Below are 18980 nucleotides of genomic sequence, written 5' to 3'. Positions count from 1 at the left end.
ACTCTCGTCCTGCTGCTGTTCATGGCCAGCGTGTTGTTCCCAGGGCTGATCCACGTGATGTCTGCAGGAGGCACCCCTTCAGCCGTGCACGAGAGTGTGTCTCCAGCCACAATTCGCAGCTGCAGGATGGCCGCTGGGACTTGAAGAGGAAAGAAAGTCGAGTTAATCTCCACTGGACGGGGTGTGGCGACGGAATCCGCGTGAGGTGACACACAGGAGATTGGAGGAAAATATTCAGCGAGGAAACGGGCCATTGTGATTGCTCTCACGTTGGTGTGGATGCTGGAGACAGGATTCAACGTCCCCAGTTGGCGTATGCATCTTCACAACACAGGGTCTGGAAATTTAGCAGCTCAGTGGGATCCTGAACCTTCAACCTTGTCACTGGAAGTGTCATCTGATCAGGGTCAGAATTGGCAGAGGAGATAGGGGCAGCGTTGAGTAAGGAAGTTGAGCCCAAAAGCAAGAAAGGGACCCTCAAAGGATCGGGCCAATCTGGCTCCAGCTCCTCAGCAGGAGCTCCTGACCCTCCTATTCATGTTCAATGTGTTTTTATTGTTAACACAACAATATTGACAGATTTTTCCTTACCCACAACCTCCAGCTTTATTTCATCCTGAATCACTAGTTCCGGTCCTTCATTCCAGATCCAAATGTGACTGAAGTAGAAGCTGGTGTCGTTCAGTCTGAGGTCCGTCACCCTGATGGAGGCGTTTCCTTGCTCTGGCCTTCCCACCAGCTCGTATTGACCTCCTTTATTTACAGTGACATTGCAGGGAAGGGCCGCAGAGAAGGAACAGGTGCAATTAAAGACAGTAAACTCTTCCTGTAGATTCCCCTTCGTCCAGACGATAATGATGGAGCTGCCATTCTTTCTCTTGGGTTTGTAAGTCAATGGCAGCAATATGGCAGAACCACCCCTTTTCCCAATCACTGGTGAGGCTCCGGTGCCAGGATCTTGGAAGGAGAAAGATTTTAAAGCATAAATATTATTTATTTGTTGCATAGATTTGTTGTATTTTCTTTATCAATACTTCATCCAAGACCCTGATTTTGATTTGGAGCAGCAGCAAACCCATACGGCCCGTTTCAACCTCCTACCCAAGATCCGCAAACCTAATTGTCCCAGCAGATCCATTGTATCCTCCTGCTCTTAACCCTCTGAACTGGTGTCCTCGTACCTCGACTCCACTTTGTCCACCTTGGTCTAGTCCCTCCCCACTAACATCTACGACACTTAACACGCCCTCCATCACTTCAACAACTTCCATTTTCCTGAACTCAGTCTTATTATCCTTACTGTGGATATCCAGTCACTATACCCCTCCATCCCCCATACCAAAGGTTGCAAAGTTCTTTGTTCCTTTCTCAACAAACCAGTCCCAACCAGTCCCCCTCCACCACTGCCCTCCTCCGGCTGGTAGAATCTCTCTTCACCTTCAATAACTTCTCCTTTGACTCATCCCACTTTCTCCAAGTCAAAGGGGTAGCTTTGGGTACCCTCAAGGGACCCAGCTAGGCCTACCTTTTTGCTGGCTATGTGGAGCAATCCATGCTATAAGCCTAAACAGGCAAGGCCCCACCACTCTTCTTCTGCTACATCAACAACTACTTTGGTGCTGCCTCATGTACACATGATGAGTTTGTCAACCTTATCCACTTTGCTGCCAACTTCCACCCTGACCTCAAATTCACTTGGTCCATCTCTAGCAACACTCTCCCTTTCCTCGATCTCTCTGTCTCCATCTCGGGAGACAAACTCTCGACATATACCTACTATAAACCTACCAGCTCCCACAACTACCTCGACCTCACCTCTTCACACCCTGTCCACTGTAAGGATTCTATTCCTTTCCCTCAATTCCTCCATCTCCGTCGCATCTGCTTCCAGGATGGTCTTTTGTATGAGATCATCAGAGATGACTTCCTTCTTCATACAAAGGGGTTGCCTTGGGTACCCACCACCACCAATAACTCGGTGCTCAGCCCCATATCCTCCGCTGCTCATGCATCTTCCCTGGCCCCCTCCGCACCTGTACCAGCACTGACTTACCACAGCGTACAAAACAAATGAAGAATGCACTCACTCGTTTCTTCCAGCACACCATGAAGTCAACTTTCTTTAATTATCCACTAGACACAACATTGCATTCTTCAACTCCTCAAACCCTACCCAACTAAACCTCTCTGACCTTCACTGCCACACGGATGATGCTGGCACTCTCACTCCCCTCCTCCTGCATCTGAGATTCACCACCCATATACTGATGCTCAACACACATGCGCGCTATTACTCCCCATGCATCGCATCGCTTATGTCATCAGCAACGACTAGCACTGCTCCCATTGAAGATAAGTATGTGACTGCCACACCTTTACATTTAACAAGGAGAGGATTCCACTTGTCCTCACCTACCTCGTATTCAGCATATCATTCTCTGCCATTTCTGCCACCTCCTACCTGATCCCACCACAAGTCACTCCTTCCCTCTCCAGCTTTTGGAGTGACCACTCCATCCACCACACACTCGTCAGCTCCTCCATTCCCGCCAATCTCCCCCTTGGCACCTACTCCTGTGACCGCAGGAGATGCTCCACTTGTGTCCACATCTCCTCCTTCACCACCAATCAGAGCCCCAAACAGCCCTTCCAAGTAAAACAACATCTCTCTTGTGAATCTGCAGGGGTCATCTACTGCATCCAATTCTCCCGCTGTGGTCTCCTCGACATCGGAGAGACTGAACGCCGACTGGGAGATATTGCTTCGCTGATAGTGTGGATCTCCCAGTGGCCATCCATTTAACTTCCCAACCCCACTCCCTTGCTGACATGTCTGTCCATGGTCTCATGAATTTCCAGATTGAGACCACCCACAAATTGAAGGAACAACACCTCATATTCTATCTTGGCACCCCCCAACTGCTTGGCATTAATATCAACTTCTCCAGTTTCCCCTGGCCACGGCACCCCACCCATGTCTCCTTTCTTGTTGCGCGCTCTCTCACTCTCTCTCACTCTCTCTCCTTCAGTTCAGCTCTGCATTCACTGAACCAAACCCTCCCCCTATCAATTCTCACCTTTCCTATCTGGTCTTCCTATACATATCTCTGGTTCCTTCCCACCCTCCTAAAACATGGGGTCTATAGGTTAATTGGTGCCTTTGCGTGGCATGAGCTCATGGGCAGGAAGGGCAGTATCTCTAAATATAATTATTTTATTTTAAATTTTAAAATATCAACCTCCAATTTGCAGAAATGCCCTTCCTCTGTCTTCCTGCTCTCTCTCATCCCTCAGTCGTGCCCACAAAAATCACATCAACATGATGGAGTCATTAAACACCTTTAATGACCAAAAGCTTGAGCATTTCTGATACGCTACCTGGCCAGGTTCCAGGTACAGGAGCAAGAGGGGGCAAATCCGTGCATGCCTGTCTTTACTGGGAAATCCAGGGAGGAACCAGGGGAAGGGTTAGGGAAGGTCAGGGAGGTTTGTATTGGCCAGTCCATACATCTATGCAAATGCCTTTCACTGCACCCTCTGCTTCCCTTCCTCCAGCCCCTCCTATCTCCTATCAGGGAGCAGCATTCTGCCACCCTCTCCCCATCACCTTTCAGCTCCTTTATCTTCTTCTCCCTCCCGCCTGCCTCCAGCCTGCCAGCCCCCCTTCCCCACCACCTCCTTTTCCGGCACACCTGAAGAAGGGCTCGGGCACGAAACATCGGCAGCTGATTGCTTTCCATGGATCTCGTCACTTCCTCCTCCACTTTTGCGCATTGTACAGCCCGATTTTCTCCTGTGTTTTCTGTTTTTATGGCCACATGGTTGCCCTTATTTTAGACTCAATAATTTCATTCATGAGCCCCAGGAACTCTCACCCTACTAAACCAGCCTCGGAATATACTGCGCCCTTGTCATGTGAAATAAACAAAAAAGCTGTAGATTCTGGACACTGAAATGACAGGAGTTGGGGCAACTCGGTGGGCCATGCAGCATCCGCTCATTGAAATGTCTGGTCAATGTTTTGGTTGGAAACCTTTGTCCAGATTGGTCCCAAATCCAGGAATGCCACCGGCATAAGCTTTTGATGAAACCATTTGGTTGATGGATAAGGAGGGAAACTGGAGAGAAAAAAAAAGCTGTTGGAAATGCCCAGCAGATCATGTGGTGTCCGTGGAGAGCAGAGTCAGTATCGCAGATGGGTCACTTCCAGTAAAACTGTCCTGCTCTTCACGGACACCACATGATCTGCTGGGCATTTTGGGCAGCACAGGCGGTGCCACGCTGTTACAGCGCCAGTGGCCGGTACGGGGGTGCGAATTCCGCGCTGTCTGCAAGGAGTTTGTAGGTTCTCTTCGTGTCTGCATGGGTTTCCTCTGGGGGCTCTGTTTGCCTCCCACCCTTCAAAACCATAGTGAGGGTTGTGGGTCATTTGTGTGTAATTGGGCTTTTGGGCCAAAAGGTCCTGTTACCGTGCTGCATGTCTTAAATTTTAAATTCTAATGAAGTAGGGAAAGCGGGTTAGGTGGTCAGCATGGCTTTATTGAGGAGCAGGCTGTGCATCTCTAGCCCAAATGAGTTTTTCGAGGAGGTGACAAACAAATTGAAGTTAGGGCAGTAGACGTGGATTTTGATGAGGTGCTTGATGAGGTCCCCCATTCAGTAAGTCATAAGGCATGGTATCCAAGGAACTTTGTCTGTTTTGGTTCAGAATTGTCTTGCCTGCAAATAGCAAAGGGTGGTAATAGATGGATTATACTCTGCCTGGAAGTCCATGATTAGTGGCTTTCGGGAGGGATCTCTTGTGGGACCTTTTATCTTTGATGAATGAATTGGTGGAAAATGTAGAGAGGCAGGTCAGTAAATTTGCAGATGTGAATAGCATAGAAGATTGTCATAGGTTACAATGGGATATAGATTGAATGTTGAAGTTTTACAGACTGCACTTGGGGTACTGTGAACACTTTTGGGCTCCTTATCTAAGGGTGTGTTGGCATTGCAGACAGTCCAGATGAGGTTGACGAGAATGATCCCTGGAATGAAAGGGTTTTCTTATGAGGACTGTACCTATTGGAGCTTAGAAGAATGGGTGGGGATCTCTGAAACCTATCTAAAGGCACTTTCAGGTGGTCAATTGCCCCGCATGTAAAGCCGCAGGTTTAGGCAACATGCGGCTGTTTTGAGGCCACTTGATTGTGCAGAAGGCGCTCTTGAGGCGAGCTACATAACCCTCCTCCGAGAGGGATAATCAGCTCAGCTCAGTGGTTCCCCCAGCCACCTGAATGCAGCTGGCTGAAAGTGGATGTTAAAACCATCAAGCTGCTGATCACAGCTGACACTGGGCAGGAGCCCGAGTGCGCTCAGAGCCACGTCCTGTGCAGCCATGTCCTTCAGGTGGCCAGCGTTGCGCTTTAAACGCTGCCACCTGAATGGCAATTTAAAGGGCTGCTTCTGCTTCTTCAGGCACATTCTTAGTGTAGAATACACCTGAAAAAGCCTAAAGGCTCATTTAGGTAGTAAAAAGGGATTGAATGCAAGGAGGCCTTGCTGTGTGGATGCAGAATGGGTTGACTTACAGAATGCAGAGGTTGGTTGTCAATGGAGGTGAATGGTGTTCCACAGGGATCTCATCTCACCTGGGACCCCTCCTGCATGTGATTTTTATAAATGACCTGGATGCGATGATCCTAACCCGAAACTAAGCTACTCCGTCACCACCAAAAGATCTGCCTGTAGTAATGAAAAACCACCATTTACTCACACGAAATGCAATGTGAACACTGTGGAGTGTTTCCAGCACTTTTGTGTATTTGCACGGCCAATCAACTACCTTCAATTTCATGTAAGTTATTTGTTTGTAGGACACACAAAGACACAATGCTAATCCCTTCAGATTTCTCTTCAGAAAACACCCCTTAACCACGACCCTCAGTCTTCCATCATCAAGCAAATTTTGGATTGTTTGCCAACAATCACGTGCTTGTACCTTCGACATCTGTCTATCACTTGGGATTTTGTCAAAGGTCCATGTGAACCATGACCACCATGCTGTCCCAATTGATTTCCAGAGTTAACTCTTAACAACTTTTTCCCCCAAGCCACCAGGCTCTTGAATTCCCAGAACATATGTAGTACCATGGACTTTTACTGTATATGTCTTAATATTTTAATATTTCATTGTGTTTAACTTCTATTCTAATTTACATTTATGTATATCTACTCCGTGGCCCTGGAGAAACGCTAGCTGTCTTCACTAAAGAAGCATGGGATGAGTGTCAAATAAAGGCGACTTGACTGGACTTGAAAATCTAATTTGTGAGGTAGTATTTTCCCTGCAGAAGAACATTGTGACTTCATCGAATTAGTCCCTACATTTCCAAGAGAGCAGAAATCCTGTCTTAGTGCTTTTTCCAACAATTTCCCTGTCATTGATAGAGCTCCCTGGGCTCTACTTCCTGGCCTATCCTTTCTGATCTGTGGTTCACACCAATCCAAAACATGTCTATTTGAGCCCCACCAATCTCCTCCCTTCCTTCTCATAGCACTGTGGGATAGATCCTCTCAATCCCTGGGGATTTATCCATCTTGATGCCAATATGTCCGATAATACTTCCTTGACCAGATGTGTTCCAGAGTATCAGCGTACCCCTCCTTGAACTTTCCATCCTACACGTCCTTCCTGGTGAATGCCGCGATCCTGTTCATGTTCCCTGGTTGATATCCCCTTTCAGGACTAACTCATTCCCCCGTACCCTCTTCCTTTGAATGGACTAATAGAGAATTTTTGGATTCTCCTCCATCCTATTTATCAGGGGCTCTGTTGCTCTCTTTTTGTCCTCATAACGTGGCAAAGAAAAAGACCCTTTGGCCCCAGTTCCTTCTGCACTTCCTGGTCAAATGCACACGATAGATATTCCTCTATTCCTCATAACCAAGCATATCGTGCAGTCTCTTAAATGCTGCTCTCATATCTGCTTCTTCCATTTCCCCCGGCAGTCCATTCCAGGCACCAAGCACTGGGTAAAAATACCTCACACTGCACATCTCCTTTAAACCCCCTCCCCTCACCTCCAAATGCATAATTGGACACGGTTACACCGGGAGAAAGGTTCTATCTACCTGATCTGTGCCTCTTCTAATTATATAAACATTTATCAGAGCATCTCTCAACCTCTGACACTCCAGAGAAATCCGCCTGTTTGTCCAATCTGTTCCCATCCCCCCGATCCAGGTTGCACTCTGGTAAAGGAGTGAAACACGCAAGTCTGCAGACGCTGCGCTTGTAGTGAAAATACACATAAATTCTGGAGGATGTCCTGTAGATCCTTCGTGACGGGCCGAGTTCCTCCAGCGTTCTGTGTTAGCACTCTGGTAAATCTCCTCTGCACCCTTTCGAAAGCCATCCCATCCTTCCTGCAGTTGGCGAACGGAATTTCATGCAATTCTCAAAACGCAGCCTCACCAAATGTTATATTGTTGCAACATGACTTGCATACTCCTGTGCTCACTGCCCCAACTAATGAAGACCAGCAGGCAAGCAGGCCATCCATCCTTACCCTATCTCAGGGTGGCTAACCTTTTAATGCTGCCCAATTAACCTACACCCCCGGTACGTACTCGTGGGCCAAAATGACCTCTTACCATGCTGTATGTCGAAATTAAAAATTAATATGTTGGCCACCCCATGCCTGTAGAGCTCGTCGAAAGAACCAAAGACTTGTTGATCCAAACCAAGGCTTTTATTAGCAAAAGACCGGAGCTCTTCACAGGTGGCCGACCAGTCCGGAATGATCCGACCTGGCTAGGGACACAACCCTTTAAGGCCCAGACAATAGTCGTGGCTTAGCTCTCAGCCAATCGCTGTAAGCACAGTCTAGATACTGTAACTATATACACTATATACATTGGTGATAGATCTGTACTATCACATTCACCCCTTCTTGGAGAATTGGCCCTGGGAAAAAAAAACAAAAACGAGGGAGAATGAAAGGAAGGGGTAGGTCAAGGACTGTAGCGGTCAGGGGGTCGTGACCGCTGTGGTGCCGGGATTGGGGTCGCTGGAGTGGTGTCGCCAGTGGGCTCGTCGGGTGCGACTGCTCCGTCGCTCAATTCCCCAGTCGTGTTGTCGGCAGGGTGGCCCGGGTCATTGGGGTGCTGTTGGTCCTTCTGTTGCGGCACGGGGCCTGGAGAATAAGGAGTTGGGGGGTTTGCTGGGTCTACCGCGTCCTGAGCTAGGTCCCGCACCGAAACAGTGTCCTCCCGCCCGTCTGGGAACTCATCGTAGGCGTAATGTGGGTTTGCGTGGAGTAGAGTCACTCGGTTGACCAAGGGGTCGTTCTTTGAGTGCCGGACGTGGCGTCGCAAAAGGACGGGGCCAGGGACGGTGAGCCATGCCGGTACAGTGTTTCCTGATTCGGATTTCCTCGGGAAAAGGAACATCCTTTCGTGGGGGGTGGCATTTGTTGCAGTACATAGGAGGGAGCGGATGGAGTGTAAGGCACTAGTGAGAACCTCCTGCCAGTGAGAGGTGGGGAGACCTTTAGACCGGAGAGCCAGTGTAACCGCTCTCCATATGGTGGCATTCTCCCTCTCGACCTGGCCGTTACCGCGTGGGTTATAGCTCGTGGTCCTGCTTGAAGCAATACCACACTCCAGAAGGTACTGTTGCAGCTCTGCACTCATGAATGAGGACCCCCTATCACTGTGGATGGAATTGGGGTACCCGAAGATGGTGAAAATACTGTGAAGGGCCTGTATCACTGAGGTGGCAGTGGTGTCTGGGCAGGCCACAGCGAATGGGAAGAGGGAGTACTCGTCGATGGCCGTAAGGATGTAGGTATTACGGTTGGTCGACGGTAGGGGCCCCTTAAAGTCTACGCTAAGACGCTCGAAGGGGCGGGTGGCTTTGATAACGTGGGATTCAGCGCACACCGAACAGGCTTGGGTCATGGAGCGGATCTCCTCGACTGTGTAGGGTAAGTTGCGCGCCTTGACCAAGTGAGCAAACCTAGTGACCCCTGGATGAAAGAGCGCCTCATGGAGTTTCCGTAGTCTGTCCATCTGTATGCTGGCGCACGTCCCCCTGGAGAGCGCGTCAGGCGGGTCGTTGAGCTTACCAGGCCGGTACTGGATGTCATAGTTAAAGGTGGAGAGTTCGATTCTCCATCTGGCGATTTTGTCGTTTTTTTATCTTACCACGCTGGGTGTTGCTGAACATGAAGGAGACCGCGCGTTGATCAGTCAACAGTGTAAAGCGCCTCCCAGCGAGGTAATGTCTCCAACGACGCACCGCTTCAACTATGGCCTGGGCCTCCTTCTCGATCGAGGAGTGTCTACTCTCCGGACCCTGGAGGGTTCTGGAGAAGAAGGCTACAGGCCGACCGGCCTGGTTCAAGGTGGCTGCCAGGGCAAAGTCGGATGCATCGCTCTCGACTTGAAACGGGACAGACTCATCAATCGCGTGCAGCGTCAAAGCAGCGATGTCAGATTTGATTCGATCGAAAGCCGCTGTGGCTTCGGTTGAGAGGGGAAAAGAGGTGGTCTTGATAAGAGGACGTGCCTTGTCGGTGTAGTGTGGAACCCATTGGGCGTAATACGAGAAAAGGCCCAGGCAACGTTTGAGAGCTTTCTGGGTATGTGGGGGGGGGTAAGTCCATTAGGGGACGCATGCAGTCAGGATCTGGCATGACTATCCCGTTCTCCACCACACAACCTAGAATAGCGAGTCGTGTGGTCCGGAAGACACACTTGTCCAAATTGTAAGTCAGGTTTAGCTGACGGGCAGTTTGAAGAAATTTGTCTAGGTTGGCGTCGTGGTCCTGCACGTCGTGGCCTCAGATGGTGATATTGTCCAGATACGGGAAGGTAGCGGTTAGCCCGTTCTGGTCCACCATCCCGTCCATTTCCCGCTGGAAGACCGCGACACCATTCGTGACCCCGAATGGTACCCTGAGAAATTGATATAGCCACCCATTCGCTTCAAAGGCCGTGAATGGTCGGTCCTCGCAGCAGATCGGGAGCTGGTGGTAGGCCGAACGTAGGTCAATAGTGGAGAAAATGCGGTATTGGGCGATCTGGTTCATCACATCCGTGATGCGTGGCAGGGGGTACGCATCCAGGAGCGTGAAGCGGTTAATGGTCTGGCTATAGTCGACCACCATCCGTAGTTTTTCCCCATTCTTGACAACCACCACCTGGGCTCTCCAGGGGCTTGAACTGGGTTCGATGATGCCCTCATCCAGCAATCTACGCACCTCACTCCTAATGAATTGCCTGTTTTCGTAACTATATTGCCGACTTTTGGTGACCACAGGCTTCCAGCCAGGGGTGAGGTTTGCGAAGAGTGCTGGCGGGGCAATCCGGAGTGTGGAAAGGCCGCAGGATTGGCCCCGGGGCATGGGGGCAGGTTGCTCGGGTGCTTCGGGAGTGGGGCGATGGCAGACCGAGAGGGGGGCGTGGGGTCCCCCAAAGTGGAGGGACACCGTTTGGAACTGACACTGGAAGTCTAATCCCAGCAACAATGGGGCGCACAATTGGGGAAGGACGAATAATTTGAAGTGGGTGACCGTCACGCCCTGTACTTCCAGCGTGGCGATGCAATACCCCTTTATCCCAGTCGAGTGCGACCTCGTCGCTAATGAGATCCTCTGGGTAGTGGGGATAATGTCAAGTCCCCAACGGAGGGCCAGTTCTGGCTGGATAAAACTGTCAGTTGACCCAGAGTCAAATAAGCAATTGGTGTAGTGTCCATACACTTTAATCAGTTCCATTGCTCTGGTGAGGGGATGAGAGCATTGCTGGTTTAGTGTTATTGAAGCAGTTGACAGGGGAGTTTTGCGCGATGACGTCACACAATGAGATGACGTCACGCAACAGGATGACGTCACGTAACGGGATGACGTAGTCAACGCTCGAGGAGCAGGTTGGAGGACCTCCCGGAAGTGCTGTTGTGGCGGCGTTGGCGGGTGAATGGTAAGTAGTGGGGTTTGTAGTTGCTCGCGATTGGCAGTGGGTAGGTCGTTGGTCGCGGCGGTCGGGCCCTGGCAGTCGTCGGTGATGGACGCTAGGGTGAGCACCTGGTTGGCCGTGGGGGTGGCTGTGGCGGCGGCAGCAGCGGCGGTAGCGTCGGCCCCCCAGGGTGTCTGTGGCGGCGGCAGCAGCGGCGGTAGTGTCGAGTGTTCCGCACGGGGGCGAGAGGCGGGCCAACGCCATGGTTGTGAGGGTGGGCTGCCCCTTCCGGGTTCGGCGTCTCCGTGACATCAAGCGTTGCCGTGCAGGGGAGCCCTCGCTCTCATTGGACAAGAGCTCTGGGGAAGAAGAGTTTGAATGGGATAGCGGCGATTGGGCTTCACACGAGGCACTGTGTTTGCCGGCGGCCATTTTAGACCTGCAGACTGCAGCAAAGTGGCCCTTTTTAAGGCACTTCTGGCACCTGGCTTTTCTTGCTGGGCACTGGGACCTGCTGTGCTTGTCCCTCCCGCAGAAATAACATTTTGGGTTCGCACGGGGCAGGGTAGCAGCAGCCGACAGGCCGTCAGTATCTCGGGGGGTGGTAGGGTAGAAGGGCACTCTACTCACATCAGAACGAGGGGTCCAGTCCCTAGAGAACTCGGTGGACTTTAAGGCTGCATCCTCCATTGTGATCGCAATACGGGCCACGTCCTCTAGTTTTTCTACCCTTTGCTCGAGCAAGAGCAGCCTCACTTCGTTCGATCGGAGCCCGGCCACATAGGCATCCCGGATGAGATCGTTTGTGATCTCGGCAGCAGTTTTGTCCACACAGTTACAGTCCTTGCCCAATGCCTTTAATACTTGTAAATATGCCCTGCTGGACTCGCCGGGCTGTTGCTTCCTCGAAGCAAGCACGAGCCGGGCATGAACTCTGTACACCGGTTGATTATACAGTCCTTTCAGTACCTTTATGGCTGCAGTGTAAGTAGTCTCATCCTGGATGTTCTCGTAGACTCTCAAGGACACCATAGACAGCAATGCTGTTAGACGCTGGTTATCCTCCTCTACCTGAATGAATCTCAGGAAGTTTTCAAAGTTCAGCAGCCAGAACTTAAAGGCTTTGAAAGCTGTAGCTGACTGTGGGTCGATATCAAGTTTTTCTGGCCGAGTCAAACGCTCCATCCCTTCCAAAAAAAAATTCTTTTGCCAATAAAATTGTAGAGCTCGTCGAAAGAATCAAACACTTGTTGATCCAAACCAAGGCTTTTATTAGCAAAAGACAGGAGCTCTTCACAGGTGGCCGACCAGTCCGGAATGATCCAACCTGGCTCGGGACACAACTCTTTACGGCCCAGACAGTAGGTGTGGCTTAGCTCTCAGCCAATCGCTGTAAGCACAGTCTAGATACAGTAACTATATACACTATGTACATTGTTGATAGATCTGTACGATCACAATGCCCACTTTCAAGGAGCTAAAAATCAGGACCCCCCGTTCCTTCTGCACATCAATGTTTATAAGAATCCTGTCGTTGTACTTTCCCCTGACCTTTAACCTTCCAAAGAGCTGCATCTTACTCTTGCCCCGATTAAATTCCGTCTGTCTTTAACGGATCTATTTTAGAATTCTTTGATAGCTCTCTGCACTGCTCACAAGTTCACATTTTGTGTCATCTGCAAACTTTCCTAATCCACCTACCTCCTTCTTAATCCAATCATTTCTCTACATTACCAACAATAGGCGTCTACTGAACGTTTACATTTTGTTTCACAGATGGGACTCAGTTCTCACCTTCTATTCTTCTCTGATGTACACAGGCATGGACAAATCTCCTGCGTCTGCTTGGATATACCCGATGACATTGTGGGAAAGATTTTTGGATCCAGTGATCATAATGCGATTCGTTTCAAGTTAATTAATGGGTAAGAAGATTCTGAACTGGACAAAAGCCAATTTTCAGGATCTGGAAAGGATCTGGATTGGGATGTTATTTTCTGGCAAGGATGCATCAGGTACTTGGATGCCTTCAAAGGCGAAATTTTTAGAGTACAGAGTTTGTATGTTCCTGTCAGGATTAAAGGCATATTGAACCTTGGTTTTCAGGGGATATTGGGATTTGGTTAAGAAGAAGAGGGAGGTGGGCAGCAGGTATCGGCAACAAGGAACAAGCAAGGTACTTGAGGAGTATAAAAATATCAAGAAAAAGCTCAAGAAGGAAATGATGAGGGTTAAAAGAAGAAATGAGGTTGCCTTGGGAGACAATGTGAAGGAAAATTTGAAGAGTTTCGACAGATGTTTTAAGAACAAAAGGATAGTCAGGGACAAAACTGGACCTCTTGAAGATATGATTGGTCGACTATAATCTTAAATGGAATTCTTTGCATCAGTATTCATTCAGGAAATGGGCATAGAGTCATGGGAAGTAAGGAAAACGAGCAGTGAGGTCATGGAACTTATACAGATTAAAGAGGAGGAGGTGCTTAAAACAAATGAGGTTGGATAAATCCCCAGGATCTGGCAAGATATTCCGTCGGACCTTTGGGGAGGCTAGTGTAGAAATTGCAGGGGTTCTGGGAGAAATATTTAAAGTGTTCTTAGCCATGGGTGTGGTACCGGAGAATTGGAGAGTGGCTCAGAGAACTATAGAACGCTACCGCATGGAAAACAGGCCCCTCTAGTCTTGCAACCGTCATCTCCCTAGTCCCACTGACCTGCACCCATTCCATCAACCTCCAGGCTTCTCCTATCTGTATGCTTATCCAATTTATTCTTAAAACACAAGATCGAGTCCACATTCACCACATCGGATGGCAGCTTGTTCCGCAATCCCACCACTGTCTGAGTGAAGAACTTACCCCTAACGTTCCCCTTAAACCTTTCCTCTTCATCTTAAAATGATGACCTGTCATATTTATCTCCTCAAATCTAAGTGGGAAAAGCCAATTCGCATCCACTCTGTCTGTACTGCTCAAACTCTTGTAAACCACTATCAAATTTTCCCTCATTCTTCTTCACTCCAAGGAGTAAAGTCCTAATCTCTTTAATATTTCTCGGTAACACAACTCCTGAAGACCCAGCAACATCCTTGTAAATCTTCTCTGCTCTTTCAATCTTATGACATCTTTCCTCTAGTTAAGTGACCAGAACTGCACACAATATTCCAAATTTGACTTCACCAATGTCTTAAACAACTCAATATAACATCCCAACTCCTACACTCAAGACTTTGATTTATAATGGCTGAGATGCCAAAAGTCTTTTTACAACCCTGTCCACATACGATGCCACTTTCAGGGGACAATGTATTGTTTCCCAGATCTCTTTCTCCTCTGCACTCCTCAGTGCCCTATCGTTTACTGTTTATGTCTTACCTGGGTTTCCCCTTCCAAAATGCATCACCTTGCACTTATAACCATTTACGGAGCGGAAACAGGCCATGTCGGCCTTTCGAGTCTGCACCAATTCACTAGAACAACTCCACTAGCTCAAATCTCCCACTCTCCACCAATACCCTCCAACCCCTTCACCTCCATGTAGACATCCAACCTTCTCTTAAATGACAGAAGGGACCCTGCTGCAACTATCTAATTCAGAAGATCATTCCATTCTGCCACCACTCGCTGAGTGAAAAAGCCACCTCCTAAAGTGTTGCCCCCTTACCCTTAACTCATGGCCTCTTGTTCCAACCTCTCCTGCCCTCAGGGGAAAGAGTCTGTTTATGTTTAGTCTATCTATTCCTTTCATAATTTTAAATACCTCTATCAAGTCCCCTCTCAGTCATCTACATTCCAATTAATAAATTTCCAGTCTCCTTAATATCTCCCTGTAATTCAGATGCTTTAAGCCAGGCATCATCCTTGTAAACCTTCTCTGCACCCTCTCCACCTTATCTATATCCTTGCCTCCATTAAACTCCATTTTCCATTTTTTGGCCCATTCTCCTAACTGGTCCAGACCCCTCTGCAAGCTTTGATAACCCTCCTCGCTGTCCACGAAGCCTCCTGTCCTTGTATCGTCAGTGAAATTGCTGATCCAATTTAACACATTATCATCCAGATCATTGATATAAATAAATAAACAATGATGGTTCCAACACAGACCCCTGAGGCCCACCACTAGTCATAGGCCTCCAGTCTGAGAAGCAACCATCACTACCACTCTCTGTTTCTCCCACACAGCCAATTTCAAATCCAGTTTACCACCTCTCCTTGAATACCCAGCATGATAACCTTCTGAGCTAACCTCCCATATGGGACCTCGTCAAAGGCTTTACTAAAGTCCATGTAGACAACATCCACAGCCTTTCCTTCATCCACCTTCCTGGAGACCTCGAAAAACTCTACAAGATTTGTTGAACATGACCTATCACACACAAAGCCATGCTGACTCTCTTTCATCAGCCCATGACTATCCAAATACCTATATATCCTGTCTCTCGGAACTCCTTCCAATAACTTACCCACTACTGACATCAGGCTCACCAGCCATAATTACCCAGATTATTTTTGGAGCCTTTTTAAACAATGGGACCTCATGAGCTACTTTCCAATCCTCCAGCACCTTACACATGGCCAAGGATCATTTGAATATAACAGCCAGGGCCCCTGAAACTGTGCTGGGACCATTGTTGTTTGTCATCTATATCAATGATCTGGATGATAGTGTGGTAAATCAGATCAGAAAGTTTGTAAATGACCCAAAAATTGGAGGCGTTGTGGACAGTGAGGAAGGTTTTCAGTCTTGCAGAGGGATCTGGACCAACTGGAAAAATGGGCTGAAAAATGGCAGATGGAATTTAATGCAGACAAGTGTAAGGTGTTGGATTTTGGTAAGAAAAACCAAGGTAGCACATACACGGTAAATGGTCGGGCACTGAGGAGTGTGATAAAACAGAGGGATCTGGGAATATAGATAAATAATTCCCTGAAAGTGGTGTCACAGACCGACAATCCCGTGCCCGCCAATTTACACTCAATTAACCTACACCCCCCAATATATTATTTGAACAGTGCGAGGAAACCAGAGCCCCCAGGGAAATCACACGCAGACACGGGAAGAACGTACAAACTCCTTACAGACACTCCAGTCCCAATCGCTGATGCTGTAACGAAGTTGCGCTAACTGCTACGCCAACTGAGCCCCCAAACCATTCTAAGGTGAGATGCCAGAAGAGTAGAAGGTGGTAAATGTTGTGTCTCTATTCTGGAATCGCTGCGGGGAAAACTCTGGCAGCGACAGGCCAGTGAGTCTCACATCTGTGGCTGGTAACTGACGAGAGTACCCTGAAGATGAAGGTAGACATATACTTGGATGGATATTAAGGAGCATGGTTTTGGAAGTGGAAGGTCCTGTCTCACAAATTTGTCTGAGTTCTTTGAAGATACGATCATGAAGGGCAGATCTGTATTTCGTCAAGGCATTCGATTTGGTTCCGCCCAGTAGGCTGTTCCGGAAGGTTGGATCACATGGGATCCAAGGTGAGATAGCAGAATGGCTATAAAACTGGTTTCATGGAGGAAGTAGAAGGTGATGGTGGGAGGTTGTCTTTTGGACTGGAGACCTGTGACTAGTTGTGTGCTACAAGGTTTGGTGATGTGCCCTTTGTTTGTCATCTACGTTGTTAAGTGTCTGATATTGTAGATGGTGAAGATTGTTGCCAAAGGTTGCAACAGGGTCCTGCTAGGTTGGGAAGGGGTACAGAGGAATGGTTGAGGGAGTTTAATACAGAGAAAGATGCATTTTGGGAGATCTAATGTGGGTAGGACCCACACAGTGAATGGTGGGGAGCAAAAGGCACAGGTACATAGTTCCTTGAAAGTGGCATCACAGGTAGACAGGGAGGTCAAAAAATCCTCTGACACATTGACCTACATATTGAGCATTGAAGTTGGGAGGTCATGTTTCAGTTGATGTTGATGAAGACCCATTTGGAGTTTTGTGTTCATTTTTATTCACCGTGGTGCAGGAAAGATGTCAAACTGGAGAAGGTTTACAAAGATATTGGCAGGATTCACGGGCCTGAGCTACAGGGAGAGGTTGAGCCGGCTGGAGCTTTGTTCCTTAGAGTGTGGGTTGACAATGTGTGGTGTCACAGAAGTTTCCAATATAATGAGAGGAATGCGGAGAGTCTTTAGCCCAGAGTCGGGCAAATCAATTTAAATTGTGGAAAGATTGAACAGGAACCTGAGGGGTAACATTTTTGCACAGAAGATGGTGGGTATATGGAATGGGCTGCCAGAGGAGGTGGTTAAGGCAGGTTTGATAAAGATTTGGATGGATACACAGATAGGTTGGGTTTAGAGGAATATGGGCCAAATGCAGTCACATGGGTGTGGGTGTGGGTGGGACATTTTGGTCGTCATGGGTAAGCTGGGCCGAAGGGCCCGTTTCCATGCTGTGTGACTCGATGACAACCACTGCTAGTGACACGGAGATCCCAGGAAGCAGGAAGGAAGACACTGTGGTAAACCACTGCTGTATGTATTTGTCTGGTCAGGCACACCCATTGGCCCCCCCCACAGGCATCTGTATAAAGGTGACTGTTCCACCCCCCCCCCCCCTCCCTCAGTGCAGGACAGTCGAGCTGTGTGGATATGACTTTGTTTTTTTAGTGAATAAAAACCTTTGGTTTCTCAACCTCAGTCTTTGAGTAATTGATGGTGCCTCAAAAACATGAGTGTAATCGTATTACTTTACTACCTAATAGAGCAGTGTTATGCAGTTATAAAAATATTTCAGTCTCTATTACTTTTTACCTTTTATAATGAGAGTCCCATGTTCCAGTTCAAATTTATCCTTTGGCTTCTCTTTGAGATCGACACGACACTTGATCTTCTTATCTTTGTCCTTCAGCATCAGCTTTTGAATGAGTATGGAGGCATCGTTCCTCCGTGGGTTCCCTCTTGCTTTGTAGCGACTTTCCTCATTCACCTCGATCTCATTCTTATACTTCCTATTTGATAATTTGTGTAATTGAAAAACTGATGGACATTCGTGTTTTTCCAGGCAATGCTGATGTTGCCACGATAGTCAGGGTGAGGGTGAATGAACTTGCAAAATAGAATCAGACGCTTCCCTTCTCGCCCCACCACCTTGTCTGGGGTCTCCATACTCCATCCGTTGCCAGAATGGCCTTGAGGACAAAGAAACATGATGTTAACGTGATGCCAGAAGTTTGTGGAGGTTTGGTACGACACCAGAAACCCTGGCACAATTTCTATAGATGTGCGGTGGAAATTGCGCTAGCTGGCTGCATCACAGTCTGGTATGGGGACACCAATACCCCCCACCCCCCCAAGCGCAATGCTCTCCAAAAGGTAGTGCACACAGCCCAGGACACCATCGAGAACATCTCCAAGGAATGCTGCTGTCGGAGAGCAGCAACAATCATCAAGGATCCACACCACCCAGCACACACTCTGTTCTGGCATCAGGAAAGAGGTATCGGTGCCACAAGACTTGCACCAGCAGGTTCAGCTGCTACCCTTCCACTGTCAGACTCCTCAACCACAGACTCAGTCAGGGACTCGTTTAAGGACTCTGACTTCTGCACTTTATTTATTTTTAAAATTCAATCTGTATTGCAGTGTTTACAGCTCTTTACGTGTGTACTCTGTGTACAGTATTTTTGGACTACCAATAAGTGGTAATTCTGCCTCGTCCACAGGAAAAGGAATCTCAGGGCTGTATGTGACGTAACTCAACCAATAAATCGGAAATTGGAAATCTAAAATGTTATCACTGAACTGAGGGCCACAGTCACCAGTGAAGACTGTGGCCGCCCAGCTCCTTCTGAAATGGGGCAAGTTGCATTGCATTATGAGTGTCACATGCCACAGGTTGTGAGAGGAGAGAAGTGGAACAGGAGGGACAGAGACATTCCTCCCTGCGCTATCTATCAGCTGCTGTCTGGGAGAGAACTTCACGATTTACATCACTTGCCTAACAGCTTGTAGATGTTTGTGGGAAAGGCACAGAAAAATGACAAAGAGAAGGGAACTCATATTTGGAAAACTTTAAAAAGCAATAAAGAA

The 18980-nt window shown here is 48.3% G+C and overlaps 1 protein-coding gene across 1 annotated transcript in view; it reads right to left on the bottom strand.

Annotated features, from left to right (window-relative positions):
- Positions 1–295: 295 nt before the first annotated feature.
- Positions 296–18980, bottom strand: part of LOC138751965 (uncharacterized) — a 36900-nt gene continuing 18215 nt past the window's right edge. Inside the window, exons 2-4 of the mRNA XM_069915080.1 lie at positions 17703–18079; positions 592–957; positions 296–531 (exon numbers count right to left, since the gene is read on the bottom strand). Coding sequence (XP_069771181.1) covers positions 296–531; positions 592–957; positions 17703–17802 — 702 coding nt within the window. The 5' untranslated portion in view covers positions 17803–18079. The remainder of the gene's footprint in view (positions 532–591; positions 958–17702; positions 18080–18980) is intronic.

The sequence above is a fragment of the Narcine bancroftii genome, chromosome 1, assembly GCF_036971445.1.
Source record: "Narcine bancroftii isolate sNarBan1 chromosome 1, sNarBan1.hap1, whole genome shotgun sequence".
Taxonomy (NCBI): Eukaryota; Metazoa; Chordata; class Chondrichthyes; order Torpediniformes; family Narcinidae; genus Narcine; species Narcine bancroftii.
The sequence above is the reverse complement of the archived record's forward strand: the minus strand, read 5'-3'. Positions and strand labels throughout refer to the sequence as shown.